General features: G+C 39.4%; 1 protein-coding gene across 5 annotated transcripts in view; it reads left to right on the forward strand.

The window, feature by feature from the left end:
- The window catches only part of PTPRB (protein tyrosine phosphatase receptor type B), a 59,126-nt gene that overhangs the window by 746 nt on the left and 32,978 nt on the right, over positions 1 to 25,402 (forward strand). For 4 of the 5 annotated variants that reach the window (XM_079303277.1, XM_079303278.1, XM_079303280.1 and 1 more), the window contains exons 2-7: positions 648 to 1,037; positions 8,690 to 8,922; positions 13,530 to 13,806; positions 20,667 to 20,945; positions 21,285 to 21,542; positions 22,790 to 23,053. In XM_079303277.1, coding sequence (XP_079159403.1) covers positions 648 to 1,037; positions 8,690 to 8,922; positions 13,530 to 13,806; positions 20,667 to 20,945; positions 21,285 to 21,542; positions 22,790 to 23,053 — 1,701 coding nt within the window. Of the gene's footprint in view, positions 1 to 647; positions 1,038 to 8,689; positions 8,923 to 13,178; positions 13,365 to 13,529; positions 13,807 to 20,666; positions 20,946 to 21,284; positions 21,543 to 22,789; positions 23,054 to 25,402 lie in introns of those variants that run through there. The other variant, XM_079303281.1, reaches the window with a different exon arrangement.

Raw genomic sequence — 25,402 nt, forward strand, 5'->3', positions numbered from 1 at the left:
ACAGAGAGCTAATCTTATGTGAACTGGAATGGTCACAAAACTAACAGCTAGAGACATTGGAATAAATCCAGTAAAACAGATGTACTTCCTATCAGTAAAGAGCCTCCATTCCTGTAACACAGGCACTGAGAGACACATCAATTTGTGAATATCCTCCTATATGTTCCCCCCAGAAACATTATGAATTTTACTGAAACAACTTTTAGGCAGTAAATTATATTTTTAAAAGTCTGTGTTACGAAACTGAAACTGAGACTGAGACTGAGAACTCATGTAGATCTCTGTATGTTTTCCAGCAGGGGAAGTGGGGAACTGGTGTTTGAAGTTAATAGCTCTTGGATTTATTTTATATGCATTTAATTTTTTTCTTATTTTTATAAATAATGAAAGTCAAGATAACCTTGTCACAATAGCTTGGGGTTTTGCATTTTTATTATTTACATTACCAGCACATGCATCCCATGGGTGTTGTGTTTGGAGGAGTTTTTTTAAATAGGTTCAGTTTATGGGAAGTTTCATGAAAAGTTCAACACACAGAAAGTGGGAGGAGAGATTTATTTGCTGATGTATTTTAAATCATCAAGAATTTGCTTTTTGTCAAGTAAATTAGTAATCTATAATATTTCTCTGGAATTTTCCTTTTCCAGAAGGGTTTCTGATTATCCATGTGCAGAAGCAGCAGTGTCTTTCAGAAAAAAGAGGAGTCATTATGGAAAAGTGCAATATGACCAGCCTGAACCAGAAGTGGCAGTGGATGGCAGATGACAGGCTCCTCCACGTGAAGTCTGCCCAGTGCCTCAGCATCTCTACACTCTCTGCTCTGTCGTCTCGCAGCATCATCACTGATTGTCCCCAGGCAGTCAGGTGGAACTGCCACGAGGATGGGCTCCTGAAGGTGGCCAACAGCTCTCTCTTCCTCACAAAACAAGGCCAGAAGGTAATGGCCAAGCGGAGTAAAAAATACCTTCATACATGGATGCAGCTAAAAGCCAGCGAGACTGGAAAACCTGTTTATGTAAATCTGTGCTCAAAGCAAGGTGAGTTATTCCTTCCAAAAAATATCCCGGGAGTTTTGGTAACAAAAATGTCTCTGTTAGCTAACTCAAATGTGAAAAATTATGATATTTTATTCATACAGAAAAATGTTTTTCACAGTTGAAAAGTGTTTTGAGAACTATTAAAGAACAGCTGAGATGAGTGCTGTCTTTCTCACAAGTGGTGGAGTTTATAAGCCACTTTATGTTTTCAGGATGTCTGTCATTTTGCCTAGTCCCAGTCTTTGGATCAATGTGCTTATATGTAATCTCACCTCACTATTATTATGTCATTTCCTTTTTCCCATATCTAAACTGTGGATACTGATTCCTAGTACTTTTCAAAAATGTGGATGCAAAGGAGTTCTCCTCTCCATTCATTTTATCATACAAATCCAGATTCAGTCTGTCAAAAGCAAGAAGACATCTGAAAATCAAACACAATTATTTCTCTGATTACCCTAAATGCATGATTAGAACAGCCATGGCTTACACATATACATGTTTATTCCCTGTGTGTAACTTTGCTCTTGATCTCTAGATGCCATATACATGAGAACACTCAAAATCCTAAGAATAATTAACTGAATCAAAAGTCTCAGAAATTCTTGGAAGAGTACCTTGAAATGCAAAGGTGCACATACCTACAGACATGTAGCCGTGTATCTCTGTGGATTTCCATATCCATGGAAAAATGGAAGGTACAGTCTTAATACTGCTTGATAATGCTTTTTTCAATGTCCTATTGTCAGTCCTTCCTGGAAATCCTATTAATACTGCTCTTGTGAACTATTAAGCAGTTTTTCATAGTAAATAAAAACAACCTACAGACATCTTTTTACTTTTAATTATTGTCCTTACAGGGTTAAAAAAAAAAAAAAAAAAAGTTTTAGGACCCAAAACTGTTGCATATGACCAAATTTCAGAATGTTTAAACCAAATCCTCATTATTTCTAAACTCCTAGTTTTTGTTAGGCAGGGTACAATTTTTTTCAGCAAATTTGCACTTGCAGAACTCTACTCATAGGACCAGGACTGCTCACCTGAGTGGAGGTAGGAAAGGACAGCTTGCAGAGTCAGGGAATGGAAAAGTGGCATGATGCCATCCCAGCCTTCCCTTATATGCTAGAGATTAAAAAGGCAAAATCATTTGAAGTCCTGTGGGGTGCATATGGCTTGCATATTCAAGGACACTATGAACAGTTCAGATGAGGTACACAGGTAGTGTTATTTCCTTGAGATAGCTGGATGGAGTGTGGCCTAACAAAGTTAAAGTGACCTTACACAGCTTTTTAAATCATCCAATCATCAGTGGAGAAGCCATTTAAGCCACTTAAGACCAATAAGCGCTAAGAAAATTGTCATGGGATATTATAGCACCTTCTCTATATTTACTGTGCTCAGATCTTACATGAATTTAGTTTGATTTTCCTGAAATTCTCTGCATAGAGCGGCTTGTAAATCCTTTCTAAGAGTGTTACTGCTCTGGGAAGCTCTGCTAAAAAATCAACAAAACATTATAATCCTCAATACCTAACTAAGAACTGTAGAAATATAAGAAGTTCATAAAGTGGAAGTAGTGCTAAGAGATTAATTTTCCAAATAGTAGTAAGTACTATGAGAACAATATCTAATGCCCCCAGTTCTGGTTGTGCCATCCATATGCATGTCAAAATTTTCAATGCTGAATGTGTAAAATTAGTCTTCCAAGAACATCTCTCTGCTTTCAGTACAAGCAGAAGTGCACCAGCTTAAAATAACATATTTGATCTATATTTAGGTAAGATAGTAAGAAATTGAGGAAAATCTTTAGAGCTGAAATGGCTGCAAGTTTTTCTACTCCTGACTAAGACCACATTTTGCTATAATTTACCCTCTGTTTTCCCAGTACTCATAAAAATAGTTATATTTTGGCATAGAACTAGCTCACTAAATTTCATCTCAAACATCAGCCCAGATAGAGAACAACTCCAAACTCAATAACTGCAACTACCTTTTATTCTGGACCTTACTCAAATATCAAACATAATTTCTCTGAGCTGGGGGAAAGTCTGAGCTTGGATTTGGATTTAAAATCAGCCATCTGAGATGTGTTTGGATTTACATGTTTTGTAACAGTCCTGACCTAAATGACTCTTTGTGGAAACCAGGATCAATTTGGGAATATAACCCATCTCTGTTCACTCAGAAGTAATTCCAAATCTAGCAGCAAACAGTACTTCTCACACAAACTCATGTTTGAATCTGGCCTCCAGCTGAAACAGCTCACATGAAGAATGGTCATAAGGTATCAATATCCCTTAAGAAAGTGAGACTTTATTTCCCACCAAATTAATGAGGACATTCTGGGCAGATGATAAAAAAATCTCTGTAATGCTAAAGCCTTCTTTTCTCCAGCCCACTGGTGGTTGGGTTCAGAGCTTCTCTAAGCTCAGAAACCAGGAGAAGGAACAGGAACAGAAACAGGCAAGAGGAAAATGGGGCAGGTGAAGAGGTAGAAGGCAGGACAACTGAAAAGAACAGAGACTGTTGCATGTAAATAACTCTTGTGGAACAAATGTCCACCATTAATGCTGATACACTAACACTGATGTCACTCCTGAGCTATGTAAGCAATTCTTACAAGTTTCTTTTGTTCTGGGTAGGTTAATTTCAATAAAATATCCTATTAAGAACAGATGCAATGCTATGTTGCACCTTGAATATTACCAGCAAATCTCAAAACCACTGCTGACCAAAAATTATTCACTAAGTAGAGAATTACTTCAAATAAGGAGAACATGGGAAGGAAAGACACGTGTATCTTCTTGGGACTCTTGGGGAGGTGGCAAAGCAGCAAAGACAGGTGGCAGAAGCACAGAAAAGGCAGCAACTCTTACCTATTTTTGAAATAGTGTAAATTGAATAGACTTTAAGCTTTCCACACCTTTAGTGTATGTTGATACTGGAATAATCCATCCGTAAGTTCACTACCAGTTGAAATTTTTTTGTGTGTATAGCTTTTACAAATTTCTTCAGGGTAAATTAGAACAGTGATAAAAAATAGTTTCATTCCACCTTTAAGTTGACCCAAAACATTTTTCCTAAAATACATTCACTGAAATTCATTTTAATCTCTCATAGTTATTTTATAGGGTTTTATAAGTATGCTAAAATCTATGTGAACACAAAATATCAAAAATTACTTGAATCTTCTTTATTTGGTCAAAGAAATACATGGCTGACCACTTTTGCTGAGGCATCAATGTCATATTCTTGGACATAATTACAAGACCTTGTACACAATCCAATAGTATACTGATAGAAGCTCAAAGATAAATGTGAGTTTAGATTTTCTAAAAAGAAAAGGAGAAATCTGCAGAGTAGCCTAAGTCTTTGGATTTTGTAAATTTTCAAATTCTCGATGAGCCACAGCATAAATATAGAACAAAACCAGCCCAGCTACTTCCATAGAGAAAAAAATGGAACAATAGGCACAGCTTCCCAGAGCAATCAGGCAAGTCCTGCTTTATGATTTTATCTTCTGCTAGTGCTAAAAAAAATGCCAATTCCAAACAACTATACTGGTGTTTTTTGTTTATTACATTTTTTTTATTACATTACATATTACATCGTTTTGTGTGGACCTTCCTGTAGAAGCTGGAGTGGGTTTGAACTTCCAGGTGTATAATAGTCTGGAAGGAAGGGATGATTTCACTTATCTCAACAAGGTCCTTTTTTGTCATTTGAGATGCTCCACAATATTCTGCCTGGTCTCTGGCTGCCAGCCCAGAAAGGCATAGGTCTCCTTTGAGTGTTATGAGAGCCCTGGGCAGATTCCTCAGATGCCCTAGGGCAGTTCGGATTCCAGTAAATTTAGGCAAGTGAACCAAGACCTAGGTGTCTATGTAATTCCTGAGCACTGAGCTCTCTTCAGCAGAGGTAATCCATGCAATTAATGGAGTCTAAATGCTCTTCCCGTCACCTTCAGGGTGAGCTGGAACTACCCACAGTGTCAGAAACAGGCCTGGTACAGCAATGGTGTTATCTTATGGTTACATGGATGTTCTGCTATCACTGATGCCAAAAGAACCTTTCAGTGGCTACTTCAGCGTTTCAAAAACAAACAGGTAAAAGAGCAGCTCAGGATTAGACTGGAGTTTGGAGACATTGGACCTCTGACATAAGATTCAAGTGAGATGCTAACTTCTACAACATTCAAATAAAGAAGGTAAAAATTTTCAAGCAGGACAGATTTTGCAGGTTTTAAAAGTCACATTGAATGGGAAAGAAAGGACATTTAGTGGATTTTGTTCTTCTGTCATACTACATAAAACAGAAATCTTAATTATGGGGTTTTTTTAATTTAAAAGTAGATAGACAGCTAAAAAGATAATTAATTTTGTCCTACACATAAAGAGATCTTAAAGCAACCCCTTTTTTTATCGTCTTGCAGTGAGTTAGATGCAGTCTTATAGAGCATTTTGCATCTTATACACTAAATATTGATTAAATTATGTTTCACTAGCAGACCAGTCTTAGTTTTCTGAAACTATGCTCTAATAGAGTAGGCAGATCAGTACAATGTGAGCTATTTCAGAAAGCTGTAGGGTTCTCAGTTCATGACAAATAACCATCACTTTTGTTATTCGTACATGCAAATGTATGGAAGTCCCTTCCTTGTGAGCAGCCTGCTGCTTTGCAGATGGATGTGGTTTGCAGTACATCCCATGGATGAAATATGCACTTAGTCAGGACATCACCATTCCTCCTAGGTGTGCTACTGACTATTACAATATTATCTTCACACACTGTATATCACGCAGCCACTAGTGTCAACATCAGTGTCAGTGCTGCTGTTCTGTTCCCAAGAACAGTTATATGACTGATTTCCAAAGAGGCTGCTGGAACAATGCTAAACACTTCTGAAAAGTACCACTGTTGAGATTTCTGTGTACTTCACTAATGTCCAGACAGTATGTGAGTTTTCTCTGGTTAAAAAATTTGGAACTCAGTTTGTAGAACTTTGCTGCATGGGCCTTATAATATGCAGTCTTCTTTTTTAAGTGCCTGCTACTGAAGAAGGGTTATGAGAGTCCTTATACTAGGATCACAATAGTAGTTTTACTTAGAATATAAACGTGGATCCTGAGTTTCTGAAAGGAAGTAATAGATATGAATCCCATTAATCTGTCCACTGTAGGATATACAGAAAATACTGGTACATATATCTGAAGTTCCAGTATGGCATAGTGAAATACCCAAGTCATTCTACCCATAGGTTACAGGTAGCAGACTGTAACCAGTATTTTCTGGGAAAGAACCTTTAGCTGGAAACCCAGAATAGCCTGAAGTTTAACAAGAAGGGTTGGGTCATGCAGTGACCAATGCTTGTTCATGGAACTTCTGTGGGATGGTGGAACTTTGCTGAGGACCAAGTGTTTTGCTTCCAGGGCAGTCGAGCTCTTTCCTCAGCTCCCCTCAGAATGCCAGTTATTCCCTGGCTGCTGAGTCCCATAAATGTCACTGGCAGCACCAGCTTCATTTTTATGGAGGATCAGCTTTCCTAAAGCACAATTGCACTGGTATGTAAACATCTTCCTGCTGGAATCACTGCTATTTTTTTTGTAAATTAAGCTTTTTTTTTAGTATGTTTTCATGTTGGGTGTGTAAATATGTATTTAGAAGCCCAACTGTGTGGCTTTTTTGTGATTTTTTGTGATTGCTGACTGCAGATATACCCTTTTTGTACTTTTAGTAAGTTCTACTTCCTGCTGAACTCAGAGATATCTGAGAGGCATAGAGCTCTTCCCAAGTCCTCGAGGCTAGGATTTCTAGTTGCCCTCCATAGACTTTCAGAGACCCACAGCTAATAGGAGGTCTCCAGGAATGACTTGGAATCTAGACTGTCTGGAACTGTGTCAGCTAATGGGTTTGTTGCAGCAGCTGATGACAGCTTGAGCACAAGGTTCCTGTCTGGGCAGAACCATGAAGTTTTGTAACATGGGACCACAGCAGACTCTGCACCTCAGGCTCTCTAAAGGGGGTTCTGCAAAAGCAGAACAATCATATAGAGTCAGACAAGACCTGAGGTTTCCATGAAATCCTTTGCACAAGTGTAAGAAAGGATTAGATCTGTGGTGTTGTTTTCATTGCCTTGATTTGGAGAAATATTTGATCAACGTTTTTTGTAATTTAATGGAGATTTGGATTTTTTTTATTTTTATTTCCAGAGAAACACAGTTAGATAAAGGAAAGGAAAACATCTACTCTGGATACCAAACCTTGCCAGTAAACCATTACTTTTCAAAAAGTTACAGAGCCATGTACCAGGTGAACACACTGTGCTGTCAAGCACAGCACTTGCATGGAAATGTCTCCTAGTAGATTTAAAATTTCACTTTTCTGTGCAAATCAGATTGCTTCAAATTTCTTTACATAAACATGTTTACACATCTATTTACACATATACAAAAAAAACTGGTAATGTTGATTTTATGGAAGTTCATCTACTGCTCCTTTGAGTAAGAGGTAATCACATATTGCTCAGCTAAGACATCATAACTGCACACAAAGTAATTGCATTTGAAAGCATCTGCTGCAATTTAACCCAGTCACTACTTTGTTTTTGAAGGATTTGTGAGCTAAAATTGTTATAGATGGCAAACAGCCCAGTGGCTCAACAGCAAAACAAGGTTCTGTCGTGCTGGAGACCCCAGTTCAAGGACAGACAAAGTGTCTTGGGCACTGAGCCAATACACACTAGCTGTGTTACAGCAGTGGCAGGGCAGCTTTTGGTGAGAAGGGGCCAGTGAGTAATTCCAATAGTTTAGCTGAAATGTGATGCTACCAGATGTAGAGGCCACCATAGCTTGAACCCTGCCCTTACTGCCACAAAGAAAGGATATTAAATACATACCAATGGGGAGGAAGAGCCTGGAAAATGTGGAGGAAAAATGTGTAGTAAAATCTTTCCTGAGCTCTAATTGCAACTTTGGCTTTCTCTGAAGGATACGTGACTAAAAAAGCGAATGCACTGTCATATTTGCAGATACTTCAGTTAAGTTATAGATCATTAGCTGAGCCTTGGGAAGGTGGCAGTCAGGGACTAGCATGAGGTCTGCATAGGACTGGTTTTAGAAAGCAAGAGAAATGTTCATGTGACCACAAGGAACTTACCTTGAATATGGATATGGAGAAGAAAATCTTGAAAAAGTAGTTTTTAAAAATTATACTGAAGAAAGCCACGTTTTAAACTTACACCAGCAAAGGCTGATGAGAATCTGGCCCATGCACTTAGAAAGGAGGGGAGAGGCTTGACAATATAAAGCTGATACTATGTCATTTTGATAGATAAAGCAAGTGGAAAAGTTGCAAATTAAAAACACTATGCTGTTAATGACACTGTACAACCTTTCTCTTCTCTTCAGAATCTCTGACAGCCTACATTTTAAAAGAATAGTATGAGTGTTCAGGGACATTAATTTTTTTTCTGGTTGTGTTTGCAGACTTTGGTATTGGTGCAAAAACACATTTGCACTGAAAACAAAAAACCTGTAGAACTGACAGGTGCACTTAAACTAGTTGGAAGCTGTATCAGCCACATTTATTGAATCTAATGAATTGTTTATAAAAATGTAGAGCTGATTTTAATAATTTTCCATTGTTTGTCTTAGATCTCCAAGATGCAGACACTTCCGTGTGGAGTACTAGAACTACATCCCCCTCTTCAAATTCTGCTACATCTTGGCCTGAAAATGTGTTGAAGAGTAGCACAGAGATGTTCATCAGAAATGTGACTGAACACTTCAGTAAAAATCCCATTGAAAACCTCTACTTGAAATCTGCAGTAACAGAGAAAGCCTGGATTCCAACAACCACTCTTCAATATTCTAGCACTACAGAAGAGGTAAGAAGAATTACTGATTTTTATTAAGCCTGCTCCACTCTGTGGAGCCTGATAGCTATTACAAGTGGATGTTTTGTGGGCTTAAAAAAACAACAAACCAAAACCTAAAAAAAAAACTAGCTACAGGACTAAGCTTTGTTCTTTTTTTGGTAGGATGCTTTGTTTTGATGTTTGTGCTGACAGTGTCCTTTTTTCTAGAATCCTAGCTGCAGAAAAATTCTGCCTCTTATGTGCAGCCTAATCCTGGTGCACACGTTGCATTGGGAAAAGTTCAAGGGAAATTCTCAGGATATGTGAGAAGCAATGGAAAGCTCCCGGATGTGGCAGGACCCACAGGAGCCTGGGTATCTGCTCTCAGTGACTCAGGCTCTGGTATTGTTTGTTGCATGATATGAGGGTCTAGTTCTAATTACATGCTAAGAATTACAGTATGCAATGACTTTATTTACAGATAATTGCATACATCGTTTACAGATCAAAGCAAGAGAAATCCAAGTGCTTTAACTGGCCTCAAAAGGAACCCTGGCCTTGGTCATGGTCAGCTGATCTACTGGGTGATAGGCAGAGTGGAAACACACAGACACTTCTTGGTCTCTGCTCTATCTGACCACAAACTGTCCTGGCAGAGAAGGTGAATGGGGCTGCCAGCCCCAGCTGTAGAAGGAGCATATGGCAGGTCATTTGCTCCAAATCAATTTCCAGTCTTCCTTTTCTGCAAGACTCAGTTCAGTAATCTGAGAGCAAATCTGGAACCACCACTGGCAAAATGTGTACAGGCAGTCAGAATTAAAGCATGTAGGACATTATTGGTCACTGTATTACTATTATCACACAGTGGTTTAGAGCTGAAAATCCCTAAATTCCCTGTGCTTGTCATCCAGTAGACCACACTACACTAAATGTATTGGGGCAAATATGTTTCAATCATTACTGTGTGTTGAAGCGGATAAGGCTAAGAAATGTGTTTTATGTTTGGGAAGTCTGTGGGCAGAGTGTCAAGGTCCATAAACTTGATGGTTTATGGATCCCAACATCACTGTTCTAATGCTAATGAGGGGAAGGGACTGAGCCAAGAATGGATGCACTGCATCCCATTCCACAACTGATGCAGTTCTTCTTAAATATGATCTCTCTGGCTCGGTGCATGCAGGCTGAGCTTATTTCCCCATGCCCTCTCTTCATTTGCATACCTCCTGCACAGAATACTTGTTCCTTCCAAATGGAAATGTCCTATAAAATCAGGAATTACCCAAACTGCCTCCAGCACTACTATACAAAATCTTGCCAAAGCAAAAGAAATGGCACTGGTTTAACAGAAACTACTGCCTCTTGTGTGTCTACCCCACTTCACCTCCTGAATCACATCATTTACACTGAGCAAGCTGCTTAGGTCAAAACTTTCAAACCAGAATTCTGATGATAAGCTGTCTAAGCATATCTGTAAAAAAAACTCAATAATAACTTTCTCTTGTAGCCTCCAACTGGCTCTGGACATTTGAATCTAGGTATACCAATTTAGACAGACAAAATCTTTGGCATTCATCTCTGTTTCCCAGTCTTTAGAGCGGAGTTTAAAACATTATTTGTCAAACTTCAGGGATGCTTAAAGGATTACCTGGATTTAACATAGTATTTGAAAACACATAGACTAAGTGCTGAGTATTGTTGTGAGGAAGACAATACCTTCTATGAACTGCATTTGCCCAGGCTGGGCCCTCTTGTTTGCAGAAGTAAAGCCATGTTGTTACTTGGCTCCCCCATTTTGGGGGGGACAATAGCAACATTTCAATTGAACAAAATGTTTAGTTTAGAGCTGCCTTGGATTTCAAGTAAAACTGCAGCTTGCACTTTGAATCCACGACAAAAGCTATGCAAAGCCCATTTCCTCTTGATTAGAGAGACAGAGAGGTTGGTGTTAAAAAAAAAAAAAAAAGTCAGGAAACCTTGGGAAAGTGTCTGAAAGGGACTTTGGAGCCTGCTATTAGAGACACGTCCGGCAACTCCCAAAACTCACTTCCAGTTCTTTTTTCAGTTTAATTAGTTTCTTGGCTTGCCACACAGGTCAGTAAGTGTTAAAGGCTGTGACTGCTGATTTACTAAAAGCCCATTTATTCAATACCAGTCTGGAAATAATTACTTGCATTATGTTGACTATTCTATATAAATACATTGCTACCAGTGAATGATGGACCCCTCATATTTTATTCCAGTGCTGGCATAGGCATCTGTGTCAGACCTTACCAGTGTAGCAACTTTTGCTGGATAACACGCAGAAGGAAGTCTCAAAACCTGTAATAAACTAACACTTTCCTACTAATACCAAAAAGTAAAAATTTAATGATAGCAAGAATAAAAGTAATCAAGTAGGAACTTCTGAATTATGAGCACTTCTGAGAAGCAGTAATATCATTTTCCTCCACAAACTATCTCATGCTAGCTAGAAGAGACAAACAGGTATTTATTTCCAAAAGTCTTTAAGTTTTACTTGTGGTAGGTTCCACTTGTTTTCCTATTTTATGTTTGCAGTGTTGATTATGCTTGTTTTTCCTTTTACTTATTACATCTAATTAAACAACTTACATCTAAATATCCAAATTATGTCTTCCCTGCAAGTTTAGGTCATGGATGTTTTCAAAAATCCTTAGAATAGTGTGAGCTCCTTTTCAAGAAAAGGCAGTTTTAATTTTCAGCGAGGGTTTTGAAGTAATCCAAACATCCCAATAAGCCTTCAGATTTGCACCTCTTCAGTGCTGGAAAAGTGTTGGCTTATGCTGTTAAGCACAAAAAGCATGATCACCTAAAGAGGAAATCATAATGTAAAAGTCTCACCTTAAATAATTACAAGACATCTATGCCCTTTTAGTCCCAGTTTAGGTCTAAGAAACACACCTTGTGTTTCACATCAACGATATGATTGTCCCTGTGCTAGCTCTTTGGGGTTTGGTTCCTCCTTCTGTCTGAAGTATGTAAAACATCTCTTCCAAGGAGATTTCTGTTATGGGCTTGAAAATGTCATAATAACCAACAAGATTTATATTGTCACTTAAGGCAATGATCATAAAGTTGTTAACTATCCTCAGCTTTGCAAAGTACAGCACAACACTTTCAGTGTCATGTCCCTAGGACCAGGCACAGAGCTCCCTTAGGACAGATTAAGTTTTCTGTAGGTGCAGATAACACCCTTGAGTGCTGAGGCTTTTTATTTCAGAACAGGAGAGCTAAGATTTTTCAGCTATTTGTATTTTGTTTGACAGGCTGGTGCCAGAAAAATCCTAGAGCAGCAGCTCCCCAAAAAGGAATACTAATATTTGTAAATCTAGAATCTTCTTCTTCCTCAAAGAGGGCAAAAGTGATAGAGAGATGGTGCTGAACTTGCTTGAAGTACTGTTTTTAAAAGTTAAAATCCCACACGCATAATGCAATACAAAAAGACACAGAAAAATGCATTTTCCTTTAAGAAAGCAAAATGCCCATTTCCTTCTCTTTGTGCCCCCTCAAATTCTTTCTATGGCTGCTATTGTGCGTTTGAGCATCTGAAGGTGCAAAATGCTTCTGTCTATATCTCCCCACATACACACTTACATGCGAGTTTTCAGAGGCTGAAATTGAAACAAGAAAGAAACGGGTACGCATGACAGAAATTGTAAGTTTTAGTTTTGCCAGTAGCCAACTCAGAGTTGCACTCAACTTTATTGATGCAGTCTGAAAGCAGGTACATTCTTGCTTTCCATGGTGTGTATAGTTTTAGCTTAGGAGTTACTCAGGGGATGTGGGAAAGCGTGAGGCAAGAGTGCCGCCCTCAACAGCGGCACCGCCGAAGGGCCCGTGCGCCGGCAGAGCGCTTGGGAAGACAAGACACGGGAAAAACGACTTGAGGAGGAAGCAGCGAGGAAGGAAGGGAGCTGGGGTGGGAGAGGAGCTGGGAGGAAGGTGGGATCCTTAAGGAGAGAGGGGCGGCACCCCGGGGCCGGTCGCCTGCCCGGTGGGTGGCAGGTCCCGACTCGCCGAGCTTCGCCCCCCGCAGCGAGACGCGAGGAAATCGCCTCTTGATTGCGGAAGTCGGCGGGAAGGGCTCGGGGAGAGTCAGCCCGGGTCAGAATGGCAGCGTGGGAAGCGGCGGCCGCCTCCCCCGCCTCCTCCGCTCCTCCTCAGCCGCGGGCGGGCAGCCCCCCCAGCCCAGGCCGGTGTGAGGGAGGCGGCTCGGCGGCCGGGGCTGCCCCGAGCGCATGCAGCAGGCGGGCGGCCCGGCACAGGGCTCGGAGCCCGGCGGGGAGCGGGGGCCCCCGGGGCCCGCCGCCGCCACTTGGCTTCTTCGGATCCCCCATCCCCGCCGTCCCTTCCCCTTTTCCCCTCCCCGCGAGGGTTTTTGGGGTTAAAAACTGGCGGCGATGCTGAGCTATGGAGCGGGGTTCGCCCTGTGGACGGCGCTGGCCCTGACCAAGGTGAGCGGCCCGGAGGAGGGGGCGGTGTAGGGTCGCCCCTCGCAGGTCGCAGGCGAGCCTGGGGGACAGGGGCAGTTCGCCCCGCACCGGCACAGAGCGGGGACGGGGCTGGGGGCCGAGCCCGGGCTACTGGCGGGTCTCTGAGCGCTGTCCCGCTCTCCGCAGGCCGCGCCGGGGCAGCCGGCGGGATGCAGCGCCAACCTGACGGAGCGGAGCGTCGCCGGGCAGAGCGTTCGGCTGCGCTGGGGCGCCGCGGGCCGCGCCTGCAACTTCAGCCTGAGCGGGCACTCCGAGGACGGGGAGGCGGCCGGCTGCCAGCCCGAGCCCGAGGGCAACGGCACCTACGGCTGCACCCTGCGGGACCTGCAGGCCGGGACCTGGTACCACCTGCGCGTCGAGCCGCTCGCCGGCGGCGAGGCTCTCAACATCTCCCTGCAGACAGGTACGGGCGCGGCAGGTGCGCGGGGAGGGACGCCGGGCTGTTCCTTCCCTCCCCTTGCTTCGGCCGGCTCCAGCAGGAGGAGGAGAGCGATGCCTTTACAGCTACTGCCAGCGGACAGCGTTTGCTGAACGTAGCTGCCCTGCGCTTGAGTTGTCTTTAGCCCACTACCAGAAGTAACTACTGCCGACAGTTAACCCAGCAGGCTTGAAAGAAGAAGGTGCTGCGAGCATACTAAGTCAAAATTATTCTTTTTTTGTAGTAGCCCATAGCATCCTTTGTGCTCATGCCACATATTGTTGTCATAGTTCCTCAAATGAAGTTTATTTACTGTGCTTAAAATACAATCTATTTCATTGAAAGTAAGCCTTCTTTAAGGATAACTTACTGTTTCAGCCCAATTCCATACTATCAGTCTGTCAAACCAGAGTCTAAAAGTCAGAAAGTAAGGCTGAAACTTCCTTCTTATATGTTTTCCTTGGATATCACCAGTGAAGTGTTATGATATACAGTTGTGTGCAGAGCAGGTACAGTGACACATCCATGACTGGCTGTCAAAGTGTCTAGCAGCCTGACAGAGGGCTGCCAAGGAAAGCACCCTTTCTACATTTGTGTTTGTCTGAGCATGTGAACAATTCAGCTGTGAAGCAATGGACAACATAGAACGACGGCACAACTGGCCTCTTTCTACCTGTATTTGTTCTTTTTTGAAGATGATAAAATAGAATATTTTTCAACCTCTTAAAGGTGGTAGTTCAAGACATAAAACAGAGATGTCTTAAATAAAGTCCATCATTAAATGCCTTTCTGATTTGCTCCTCAGGTGTTAGTTTTAGAGAGGTACTTTAATATTAGTATTGAAGATTATAGCAGCTGAACACTTCACAATTACCTATTCAGAGGTGTCACTTTCTGTCAGAGCCTTTTTCCTGCATTAATCATACAAATGCACTAAATACTCTCCATTAATTTGCTGTGGTAACTCAAAAAAAAATCCATTGACATGTCTGTTGGTGTCATAGTTATACACTAAACACAAGTCATGTCAGTTGGTAAAAATGGGTAATAGTTTCTATGCAGAGAGTGATTTAAATTTGTTGTGCATCATGCTGATTGTTTTTAATATTGATATTGATGACTTGTAATGTGGAAATTGAAAGAATAGATCAGCCATTATCAGAGAGACAGGTATAGATCAGCATCATTTCTGTGAAGTTCTATAAAGTTGCATAGATGTAGAGAAGATAACACTTTAGAGCATGTTTAGATTTATGCATAACCATTAACACAGAAGCTTGTACATACCATTTATGACTTTTTTATCACTAAATACATTTTTCAAGGCTGTAAGATGAAAGTGTTTGGAAGCAGCTGATCATTAGAGACATGTTATGTAGCTGACATCCAAGTTAAACGTCTGATTAAAGTTTAAGTTGAAGTACTTAAAATTGGTATACCATAGTTGAAGTGAGACTTATATTTGGATTTTGGGTAGCAGTCAAAAGCATGAAATAAGAATAGAGGAGCCATGACTGTTTCCTACAGAGAGCTGCTCAGATTTGCTTTCTTGCTTTCCTTGAGTTGAATTGCTTGGTGGTGTTCAAAATACACAACTAGCCCCAAAATTTGTCTTTTGGTTTTTTCTTAAGAATTTTTCTAAATTATGCCTGTGAACAGCCCATGTTGTATGTCCATACCAAGCTTTTCAATGCAGAATGAGGAAGAATTATTCCTCTTATGTCTCCAGCAGGGGCAGCATTTTAAACTAGTTTCATGGAAGCTCTTTTTCACCTGTTCCTTTGTAACTTGATGACAGTAGTTTTAGTTTGCTATCTACTGATCCTGAGTGTCTATAGGCATGTGTTCCTGGAAATTGTCTGGTGAATATGGAAGTATAAGCAGTCTTTCAACCCATATTGTAAACAAAATTTCCATCAATTTCAATGGCAGTGGAACTGAGCTATCATGGGCCATCTAAAACCATAATGTCTGACCTTGGTACTCAGTGAGGTTCCCTTCCTGAGCTCTTTTTCTAAGGAAGGTGGGCTAAGCTGTCCATTGAAGGTGTTTTCTCCTCTGGCTATCAAAGGAGGCTAGGTTACACCACGAACCTGAAGTGTAGTTGGTTGAAGTGAAAGGAATCCTATCTCGTATGTTTTAATTTTGCAAAATGATATTTGAACACCTGTGTCATCTTGATACAATAAATACACACAAGAAAGTTGCAGGTTTGTTTAAATACCTAGTTCAGAAACTAGCTTTTTCTTCATACTCAATCCTGTAAAAACTTTTGTGTGCCAGTTCTGAGTTTAGCTTTCATCAAGTTTGTTTTACAAAGTACCTGAGCAGCTAAGCACATAATATCCAAAACATTTGGTTAAATGTGTGATATTTTCTGACTAGGGATTTATGGTGAAAGAATAGAATAAAGCACACCACAGTTGCAGTGGTAACGTGAAAGCTTGAAGAGGACCAGATTGGCCCTTTTGGTTGTATAGTATCACATTAAAATCATGATCTATGTTGTTTGCAAGTTTGATACTCCAATAGAATAATTGTGCAGCTTGCCAAGATTCCATAAACTCTCAAGTAACGCCAAATTCACCCTTGTGAATCTTTTTGTAGAGAAGCAGCTTCTATTTCACTTGTGGATACATAGATCTAAAGTCTAATAATGTGTGAAATAGTGGTACAAGAATCTACACTAGTCCTCTAAAGTGACTGTCTTTACTCAAGAAATTTTGATCTGTGGGTTGTCAATTTAAAACAGCAAGTATTTTAGTTCTAAAATAGGTCATCAAAAATGATGGAAAATCCAGTCACATAGCCACTTCATAAGCCATGTATACATAGACATGGAAACGCCCACAGTGGGGACATTTGTGCTATTTTGGTAGAATAGGAAATAAAGAAAAAGCTGATAACACCATTTATCAGCTCTGAGCTACAGATAAATTTTCCACTGCAAAACTGAAATTACAGATATTAGTAGGCACAAGTCTGCATATTTGCTTCATATTCATATTTACAATTTGTTGGGGTTTTTCTGAGATATAGATATAGATATATAGATATATAGATATATATACATAAAGCAGCACATAAAACCACACAACTAGTCAGCATGCTGCTGACATTGTAAAGGTGGGATGTGTACCTTTCAATCCTTTCTTGTTATATTCTTAGTTTTTTCAGTAAAACTTTTTTTGTGATTAAGAAATTATGTATGGCAAAAGACAGTAGGATTTTGCCTTTCCTGATTTCAAGTAAGATACATTTAAAATTCTCAAATCTCCAATTATCTGTGCACCAGTATGACTGTATTTCAGTTAATGCCTAGGTCTAGTTAAAAATAGTAGTATATTAATAGATCCTAAATTACATTTAAATTTACTAATTTCAATTCTGAATTGGAATTCAGATTTGAGATACTGGTCTAGAGAGCCACAAAAAACAATTTGGCAATTACTTCACTTTCAACTATGTCTTCTAAAATAGACTTATAAATGCCATTTTCAAAATCGTTGTCTACAGAAATATTGCAGTGCTGTATTATGTTACTGCCTAATCCAAGCCTCCTGTTCTGAAAGAACTAACAGGTAAATAAAAATTTGTCGGAAAATCCATTAAATATTTGAATGAAAAAGAAGATAGGATTTCATCTTTTAAGACACAGGCTGTTAGAGGGTTTTTTCATTGTAATATATAACTCTCTAAATGCCACAAGTGTATGTGTTCACTCCTGGAAACTTCAAATTATATGGGACAAATTTGATTTATTAGCTATCTGTAGGAACAACATATGACATGGCTTTAACTATAGGCTGTATAATCCTATCATCTGTAATCATGTAATGGTTATAATTGTCATTTCAAAGTCAGAGTTCAAGAAGAATATAAATACCCATGTTTTAAGATTCTCTAAGTTGCAGATCATCCCAAATAAATGGATATTTGTGCTTAGTAAAGACAATGAAATCAACCCTCTTTACTTAATCTTCAGGAAAGTCATTATGAAGTAGATTACTGTTTTATGAAGAGGGAAAGCTAGGAAAAAAATGGATAATATGGTAGGAAGATGACTGAGACTGGCAGGAATTCCCTGTTACTATGTCGTGGGCTCGTATCTCCCAGTTGTAAGTTGCGTAAGGCAGGTGTGTTTCTGTGCTTACAGGCTGTATCTGGTAGTCATGTCACTGGAGTTTGACATAGCCCTATCTATAAATTGGATCTGCAGCAGCTGTGTACATAAAACATATCCTCTTCCCCAAAAGTGAAAATGGAGTTGCAATATAATTCAAAGACCATTAAGTCTTCTGAAAGATGCCTTTGTAGACCGGGGGACATTAATTTGTATAGTGTCAAATGGTATAAAAATATCTTGATTAAAATATTTTATTTCTGTGATATATCAGTGTTGTATCATTGCCAACAGAGACTTGTATAACAATGTAAATGGTTTTTTAAGTGTTTGTTTCCATCCAGGGCTCTTTCAGCCCAGGCACTTCCCAGTCTCATTGTTCCTTTGTTCTAGCGGATGTACAAAGCACTGAGTGTTTTGTTTTCTGGAGCAGATAGATTAGATAAAGTCTGAATTTCTGAACTTCACCTTCTAGGCACGCAACTTTCTTCTTTGCCCATGCACCTTAGAAGACAGATTACCCAGGACAGTATAAATGCTTCTAAAAGTGCAGATATCTTCTTTTGTCAAATTTTGGAAGACAATACAGATGACAAAGGTGATTACTTTTGCAGGACTAAAGAGCAGTCAACCTTATCCTAACTTAGTCAGAAACAGGGTTAAACTTCTTGGACAGTTATCATGACTGTTCTCTCAATGTCAGTCAAAGTGAAACTTTTTCAGTTGGCTGTGCATCTGACCATATATAGTGCTGGAATTTATTTCTGACTTTAAAAGTCTGACCTTTCAGATTAGAACAATTGCCTTCAAGGAACAAGATTATACCCCCACTATTCACTTTTGCCAACATAATAGGCTTTAGTGGCTTAGTATATATTATAGGTGGAGCTGGTAGTCAAGCCTATTGTTAAGATTTCCTGACACTTTTCATTAAAACGTCATGTTTCAGTTGCTGTAACTAGATGAAGTTTTAACTGTTTAGCCTGAAGTTTGGTATGCTTGGTCTTTGAATTGATTTTTAATATTACTTTTTTCTTTTTCAGATTTAAGCAGATTTAGTTTGGCCTTTACGAAAGTGGTCAAGAAAAGATAGTTAATTTTATTGATTGATTTCGTAAATCAATTTGTATAATTTTCATCTCTTTTTTCGAAGAGTTCTAACATCTCTGTGGTCCAAACAAAGAATTTGAGTTTGAGCAGTGACATGGGTACAAAGGGACACAGTATTTTTCGGAGTCCCAGAAAGGTTGTAGGGGACCTCTGGAGGTCATCTGTTCCAAGCCCCTGGCCCAAGCAAAACCAGCTGGATCTGGTTGCCCAGGACCAGTCTGTTTTTGAATGTTTCCAAGGAAGAAGATGCTTCCTTGACATTCCTAATGTATTTGATTGACAAAGTATACCACCAAAACTTGGCACTGCTCTGTTCTCAGCAGAGCTTTGTAGGAAGTGAATAAACCTTCCACATCTCCCAGTATTTGAAGAAAAAGCAGCTTAAGGTCTCCTAAGGCCCCCCTACTTATCTATTTGTAGGCAGGGGGTAGATTCAACTTCATCCTTTCAGCTTTTACATTGCATTTTTAAACTATGTGATTGACACATTTTCGTCTCCTTTGTTCAGGGAACCAAGCAGCAATGACTGCATTGGAAAAACAGTCTTGTGCCTCTGTGTTTGAGGTGCTGTTCATATAGAGACTACAGTTCTCAGCCTGGATGCACCTTACTCTCCTGGTCTGATGCTAGGAAAGAGTAGCATAGGGTGTACTCTTGTGATAGGCAAATTTATTCCTAAATTGTTGGGAAACTTTAATGTCCCAGCTTATGAAGGCTTGATATCACTGCTTTGGGTTGTTTCATGATACCTTCTTGATATGCATTTGCTTAACCTTATTGGAAGACATAAACATCAATACCTTAGTCAGCATTTATGTAATACATTTTGTGTGGTTTGCATGAAGTCTTGAGTGATGAAATACACTTGGAGAATAAAAGCAACCAGATTATTTAGGTTTGGTCAGTTTGTCTTTCTTAATTAGAGTGTATCTTCTTTCACAGGTGATTATACTGGAGAGCTTCTTAATAAACAACATAATGAATGTTGAGAATTTCAGAGAAGTAATCCCAGTATTAGTTCCTTAATCTATATCCAATGTACTGTTTGGGGTTTTTAAAATTTATATGAATAGTACTACAACAGAGTAGAAGCATATTCTCTCAGAATCTGTTTGAAATCATTGGAGCTAATACTAAAAACAAAAGATTTGTATAAATGCTCATGCCCATAACTGACACAGTCTTTAGGATGAGTGCTAGGAAGTGAATGCTTTTGCTGCCATCTCTAAAGCTACATTACACTGAGGCACTGAGTATAATTTGCTGGGTTTATGTGTTTGCTGTTTTTTAATAAAGTTGTTACAGTTTTACTATCAACAAATTTCCAAGCTTGCAATATGCATCCACAGTGGAAGTGTTTTGCTATGTGTATGTCTGTGTGAGTATGTACAAATATATAAAAGTAATTCTGCTGATTTCTCACTTGTAGACTGGCTTCAATGCACAGTGTTTATAAATAGAAAGAAAACTTTTTGAAAAGTATTGGCAGCATGATGAACATAAAGGGAGAATTTTGGAAGGTTTTTTGTGCTGCTGTGTTAAATTTGAGACAATCCCAAAGTCATAAATGGTTTATGTTTTCTGTTTTGTTTTTTTTTTCCCCTAACTGCAGATCCCTTGCCACCATCTCATTTGGAAATTAATAAGGAAAAAACTACACTCACAAGCTTGCAGGTTCAATGGGATCCTTCCTCTGGAAAGGTGGACATGTACAAGCTACTGTTATTTGATCGTGATAAGAAAAAGATACAAGAAGTCTCCATACCAGGAAGAACTTCAAAAACAGAAAATACATTTTCCAGTCTCATTCCTGGGAATAAATACAGCATTGTCCTCAGTGCCATTGCTGGAAATAAGACTACACCAGAACTTCGTATAAGTGGATCCACTGGTAGGACTTCTTTGTCTGTAGTTCATCTAAGTAAAAACACTTACAGTATTCTGCACTTCTTCATTTTGAAATTAGCAAATGGGTATAATTCTTCTACATGGCTGTTTATTTATTTATTTATTTATCTAAGTATCTGTTGATTATAAGTAAAAATAAAATATGAATGACGTAAGGAATTGTTTGCTAAGAATAGAGTGTAATTTTTATTGTGTATTTGGAGTTGGGTATTCAGTAACCCTAAAGAAACCCAACATATTCCAAGAGTACATAGATTCAAAATTCCTGCAATAATGGAGATAACCATTGGGCCTTAAGCATATGTTCTTTTTATACCAACAGTGCCATCTCCTGTGAAAAATATTCAAGTCAGTGTCAAGACAGACACTATCCACGTATCATGGTCTTCTGGTTCTGGACAAGTGGATCATTACAGGCTGCTGTTACTGGATAATCATGAAACAGTTCATGAGATTCACCAGGAAGGTTCTGTGACCTCCTACACTTTTTCAGGACTTACAGCAGGCCACCTGTATAACCTGTCTATCATAACCCAGGCTGCAGGATTGGAGAGCAGCAGTTTTCAAACAGTCAGGACAGGTATGATTTCAGAATTCATCACAACAAAACAAGAAGCTAAGGCCGTACACTAATAGTATTATAGGACATATTTCAGAAAAATAAGTGATTTTTTTTCCAAGTCAGACATACCATAAGCTTATTTAGTTCTATAAGTTACCACTGCAGCAAACTTAGAGGCTAAAATTAAAGTAGAAAAAGCGTGAAAGTGAAGTGGAAAAAAATGTAAAGTAGGTTAAGAACTTTAAAATTAAGTGGTGGTTTGTGTTCTTTGGGAGTTTTGTTTTCCTAGTTGGTTGGTTTGGAATGGGGTTTTGTGGATTGTTGTGATATTTTTCTTTTCACAAAGAAGTATTGATTCACAGAACTAGAGTTTTAGAAATTTTTTTTCAGGAACATTTTTCAGGCTGGAGTTCTGTGGTCATAGAGATAATGATAAGATGACATCATACTAGAGTGCAGTGTTTAAAACACATCAGCAAAAAAGGTCATGCCTTCGTTCTCCTTAATTTCTGGGAAGAGTAAGATGAAATTTCTTCTACAGAAATCTTATCATATAAACATAATGTAATATTAAGTGCAAATATTGTCATGTCTAGGATGCACAGATGAGTGCTGTTGTCTGGGCTGTTGTGGGGATTATACTAATTTAATTCTGTTTCTTCAGAAATTTTTATTTATTTTTGTTTTGGGGTGAAAAAGTTTTTAATCTCACAGGTATTCTTAGAGCATAAAAGCATTCAATAAAACTTGCAGCATGGTGCTACTTTTCAGTACTGGCTGTGCCCTGGGCCTGAGAAATTAAGATATTGGAGGTGTCTATGCTTTTGTTTTGGTGGAGCGTTTGAGAAAAGGAGTCTTATTTAAATCCCTTTTACACTGGTGTAAATCAGGCATAGCTGCAGTGATGCTGTAATATTTACCAAAATGTATGCAGGCATCTCTTGTTCTTAGGAGCATGTGCATGATCTGGTTTATGGTTGAAATGATGGCTGTGAGTGCAGACACAGCTGAAACATTTTCTGTTCCATGAGAAAAGAGTGGGCGCCATAAGGCATGTCTTTCTCAGAAGTACAATGTCTTACACAGGGCAGCATTCAGTTGCACTAAGACCAGACTTTACTCTTGCACTATTCAGGCAAATCATTCATACTCCATTTCATATTACTATTCAAAATCAAAACTTAACTATGGGAGTTTGGGAGGCAGTGGGTCTTATAAGTTTTGTGGTGGATGTATTTTATCTCGTTCTTATTTTCTTTTTTTAGCCCCTGCTGAAGTCTTAGATTTGACAGTGACTAACGATGGCAGCTTAGATGCTTTAAAAGTTAAGTGGAGAAAACCTTCAGGAAACCTCAATTTCTATAATATCACTCTGTCTCATCTTGGAGCAGTTAAAGAAGTCAAAACTGTGCAACCACCAGTCACAGAGACGCATTTTGACAAGCTAACTCCAGGACGTCTTTATCAGGTTACTGCCCGCACAATCAGTGGTGAGCTGTTCACCGATCGGATGGCAACTGGCAGGACATGTAAGTCTTCTGCTTCAGTAAGAACGTTGCAACTAATGCTATTTTTGCCTACACTGGCCTTGTAGCAAATCATTGTAAGAGACAAAGTGATTTGGATTCTAGGCAAAAATGAGATTAAGAGCACGATACTGTTTCAGGAATACCCCTGTTGACTCTGGCAACAGTTGATCTGACAGCCAAAAGCAGCTCTAGCATATCTTGAGAGCAGGCAACCCTCATGAATTTTTATTGGGTCTTATAGTTGAGTGAATCCGTTACAAAACTGCTGCATACTACTGGACTTCTGACTAACTTTTTTATCTTGAATTCAGCTCAGCATACTACATAAACTGAGTTGCATTATAGGGAAGTGTCCATGTAGTCAAATTATTAACAGTTCTTAAAGTAGTTTTGGCAGGTCTAGTCTTATTCCTTCTTCCAGACACAAATCTACAAACTGGAAAAGATTACATCTCAGATTTCTTTGCTATAAACAGCAAGGATTAACAAGGCATGTGGCAGCTGGGATAGAGCTGAATTATGAAGTTTTTATCTTCTTTCAGAAGTAATAATTTTCTTTCAGGTATCTCTTGTATGAGTTCTGAACATGAAAAATCTGGTGTAATTCTCCCACAGCATTAGTGGCCATAGAGGTGTATTGTCTTTTCCATACCAGCCTAGCCTGAGCAAAAGTTAGATGGGAAAAAATGTCAAACCCAGTGAAGAATGCATCATAAATTTCTAATAGACTCAGAGCCAAAAGGTAGAAAATGTGTGTGTAAGAGAGCAGATTACTTACTTTAGAAAATATTTATTGTCTACAACTAAACATCTCATGTGAAAGTCACATCCTTGACATACCTGGACTGGTTTCTATGCATGTCTGTTTTTGGGTTTTTTTCTGTTTAGCCTACCATTTTAGTCCTTTAAGATTACCATTTCAATCTAAAGGGAGAACTTCAAGCCCTCAGTCAGCAACACTGATCCCCAGCTTTGTGACCTAGACCCAATGCTTTCAAAGTTGGGGATTAAAGTCCTGTTTCCAAGGTTGCTGATGATATGCAATTCCTTCCTTTACCACAGACAGCACAGAAATCACTTCATCAGAAGCTCTGCGGAGTAACGATAGTCTGTAAATCCAGACTATCAGGTCTAGAGATGCTGAAGGGATTAGACTCTTAGGGTTTCTCTGTAACTCACAGAGAGAGGTGCCCAAGAATATAGTACACACATTGCTGTTTATTGAGAGGGTGCCTACAGCAGCAAAACCAGCCAAGAAGTGTGGTGAGAAATATGGACATCTCAGAGATTGAAACTTTGTGCCATTGAGGTGTGATGGTGTCCAGGCAGCCTGACAAGGCTGAAGTCTATCTTTTATAATGTAAGTTCATCTGTGCTTTCTAATACACTGTGTGCTTTTATCCACTCACTCAGAAATTGTAACACATTTCCCATATTCACTGGCATATGAGAGTTCTAGGTTTGATATCCAGCTATGCCCATGGGAAGTGAAGCTGGTGAGTATTTCATGATGCTGGTAGAGAGGTTTCAATCCTGTGCTAGATACTGAGCAATTAAATATTAACTAAGCTAGATAAAGCATAAGAACATGATGCTAACCTTTTAGTTTACATTTAATACTTGTGGATGGTCTCAGGGCTACAATGCTCATCTCTGAGTATGTTAATACGAAACTTACAGGTATCCTGTCCTAAGGGCCTGCACCTGTCTTCTAATCTCTGCTTGGTCTGGTTAATATTTAATTATTCCACAAAAATCAGAAAAGCTTTGGTGGTCCAATGTGACCTGGAGTGAGGAGTATACAGTGAGAAGGTTAGGCATGTAAATTCATGATTCTTGAAGTCTCTGAAGGACAGGACAGATTGGATGCTTTAATGGACCACTGTCTTAACCCTGGTGCCTTATAGAGCTGGGAGGAATTAGGGCATACAAGGTGGAAGAAGCTGTTCCTGTGAAAGAAGACTTTAGGCTTTGTATTTCTCCTGCTGATACCAAAACTGGGCCAATTGAGAGATTAAAGTTTCAACCTTAGCAGTGAAAAAATGATTGACAGTTTCTAAGTGAGCTTAAGTGCAGGAAACAACAGGGAACCTGACTGAAAACTGCAAGGTGCATCCGAGAAGTGTGCAGGGGAGATTTTTCCTGCCCTAAGAGGCAGAATTTCTGATGTCAGAAACTAGCAGGAAAATAAGTGAGTGGGTTTTGTGGGGAAGAGTGAAATTGTCTTTAAAATAAACGGAAACCTTTGCAACAAGATAACTCGTGATGCTCTAGCTGGTTCAAGCACTTGTATAATAGCTGTGCTGCAAGACAGGTTTTGCCAGTACACGTGCATCTCACCAGAAATAG

Source organism: Erithacus rubecula (assembly GCF_903797595.1).
Source record: "Erithacus rubecula genome assembly, chromosome: 4".
NCBI lineage: Eukaryota > Metazoa > Chordata > Aves > Passeriformes > Muscicapidae > Erithacus > Erithacus rubecula.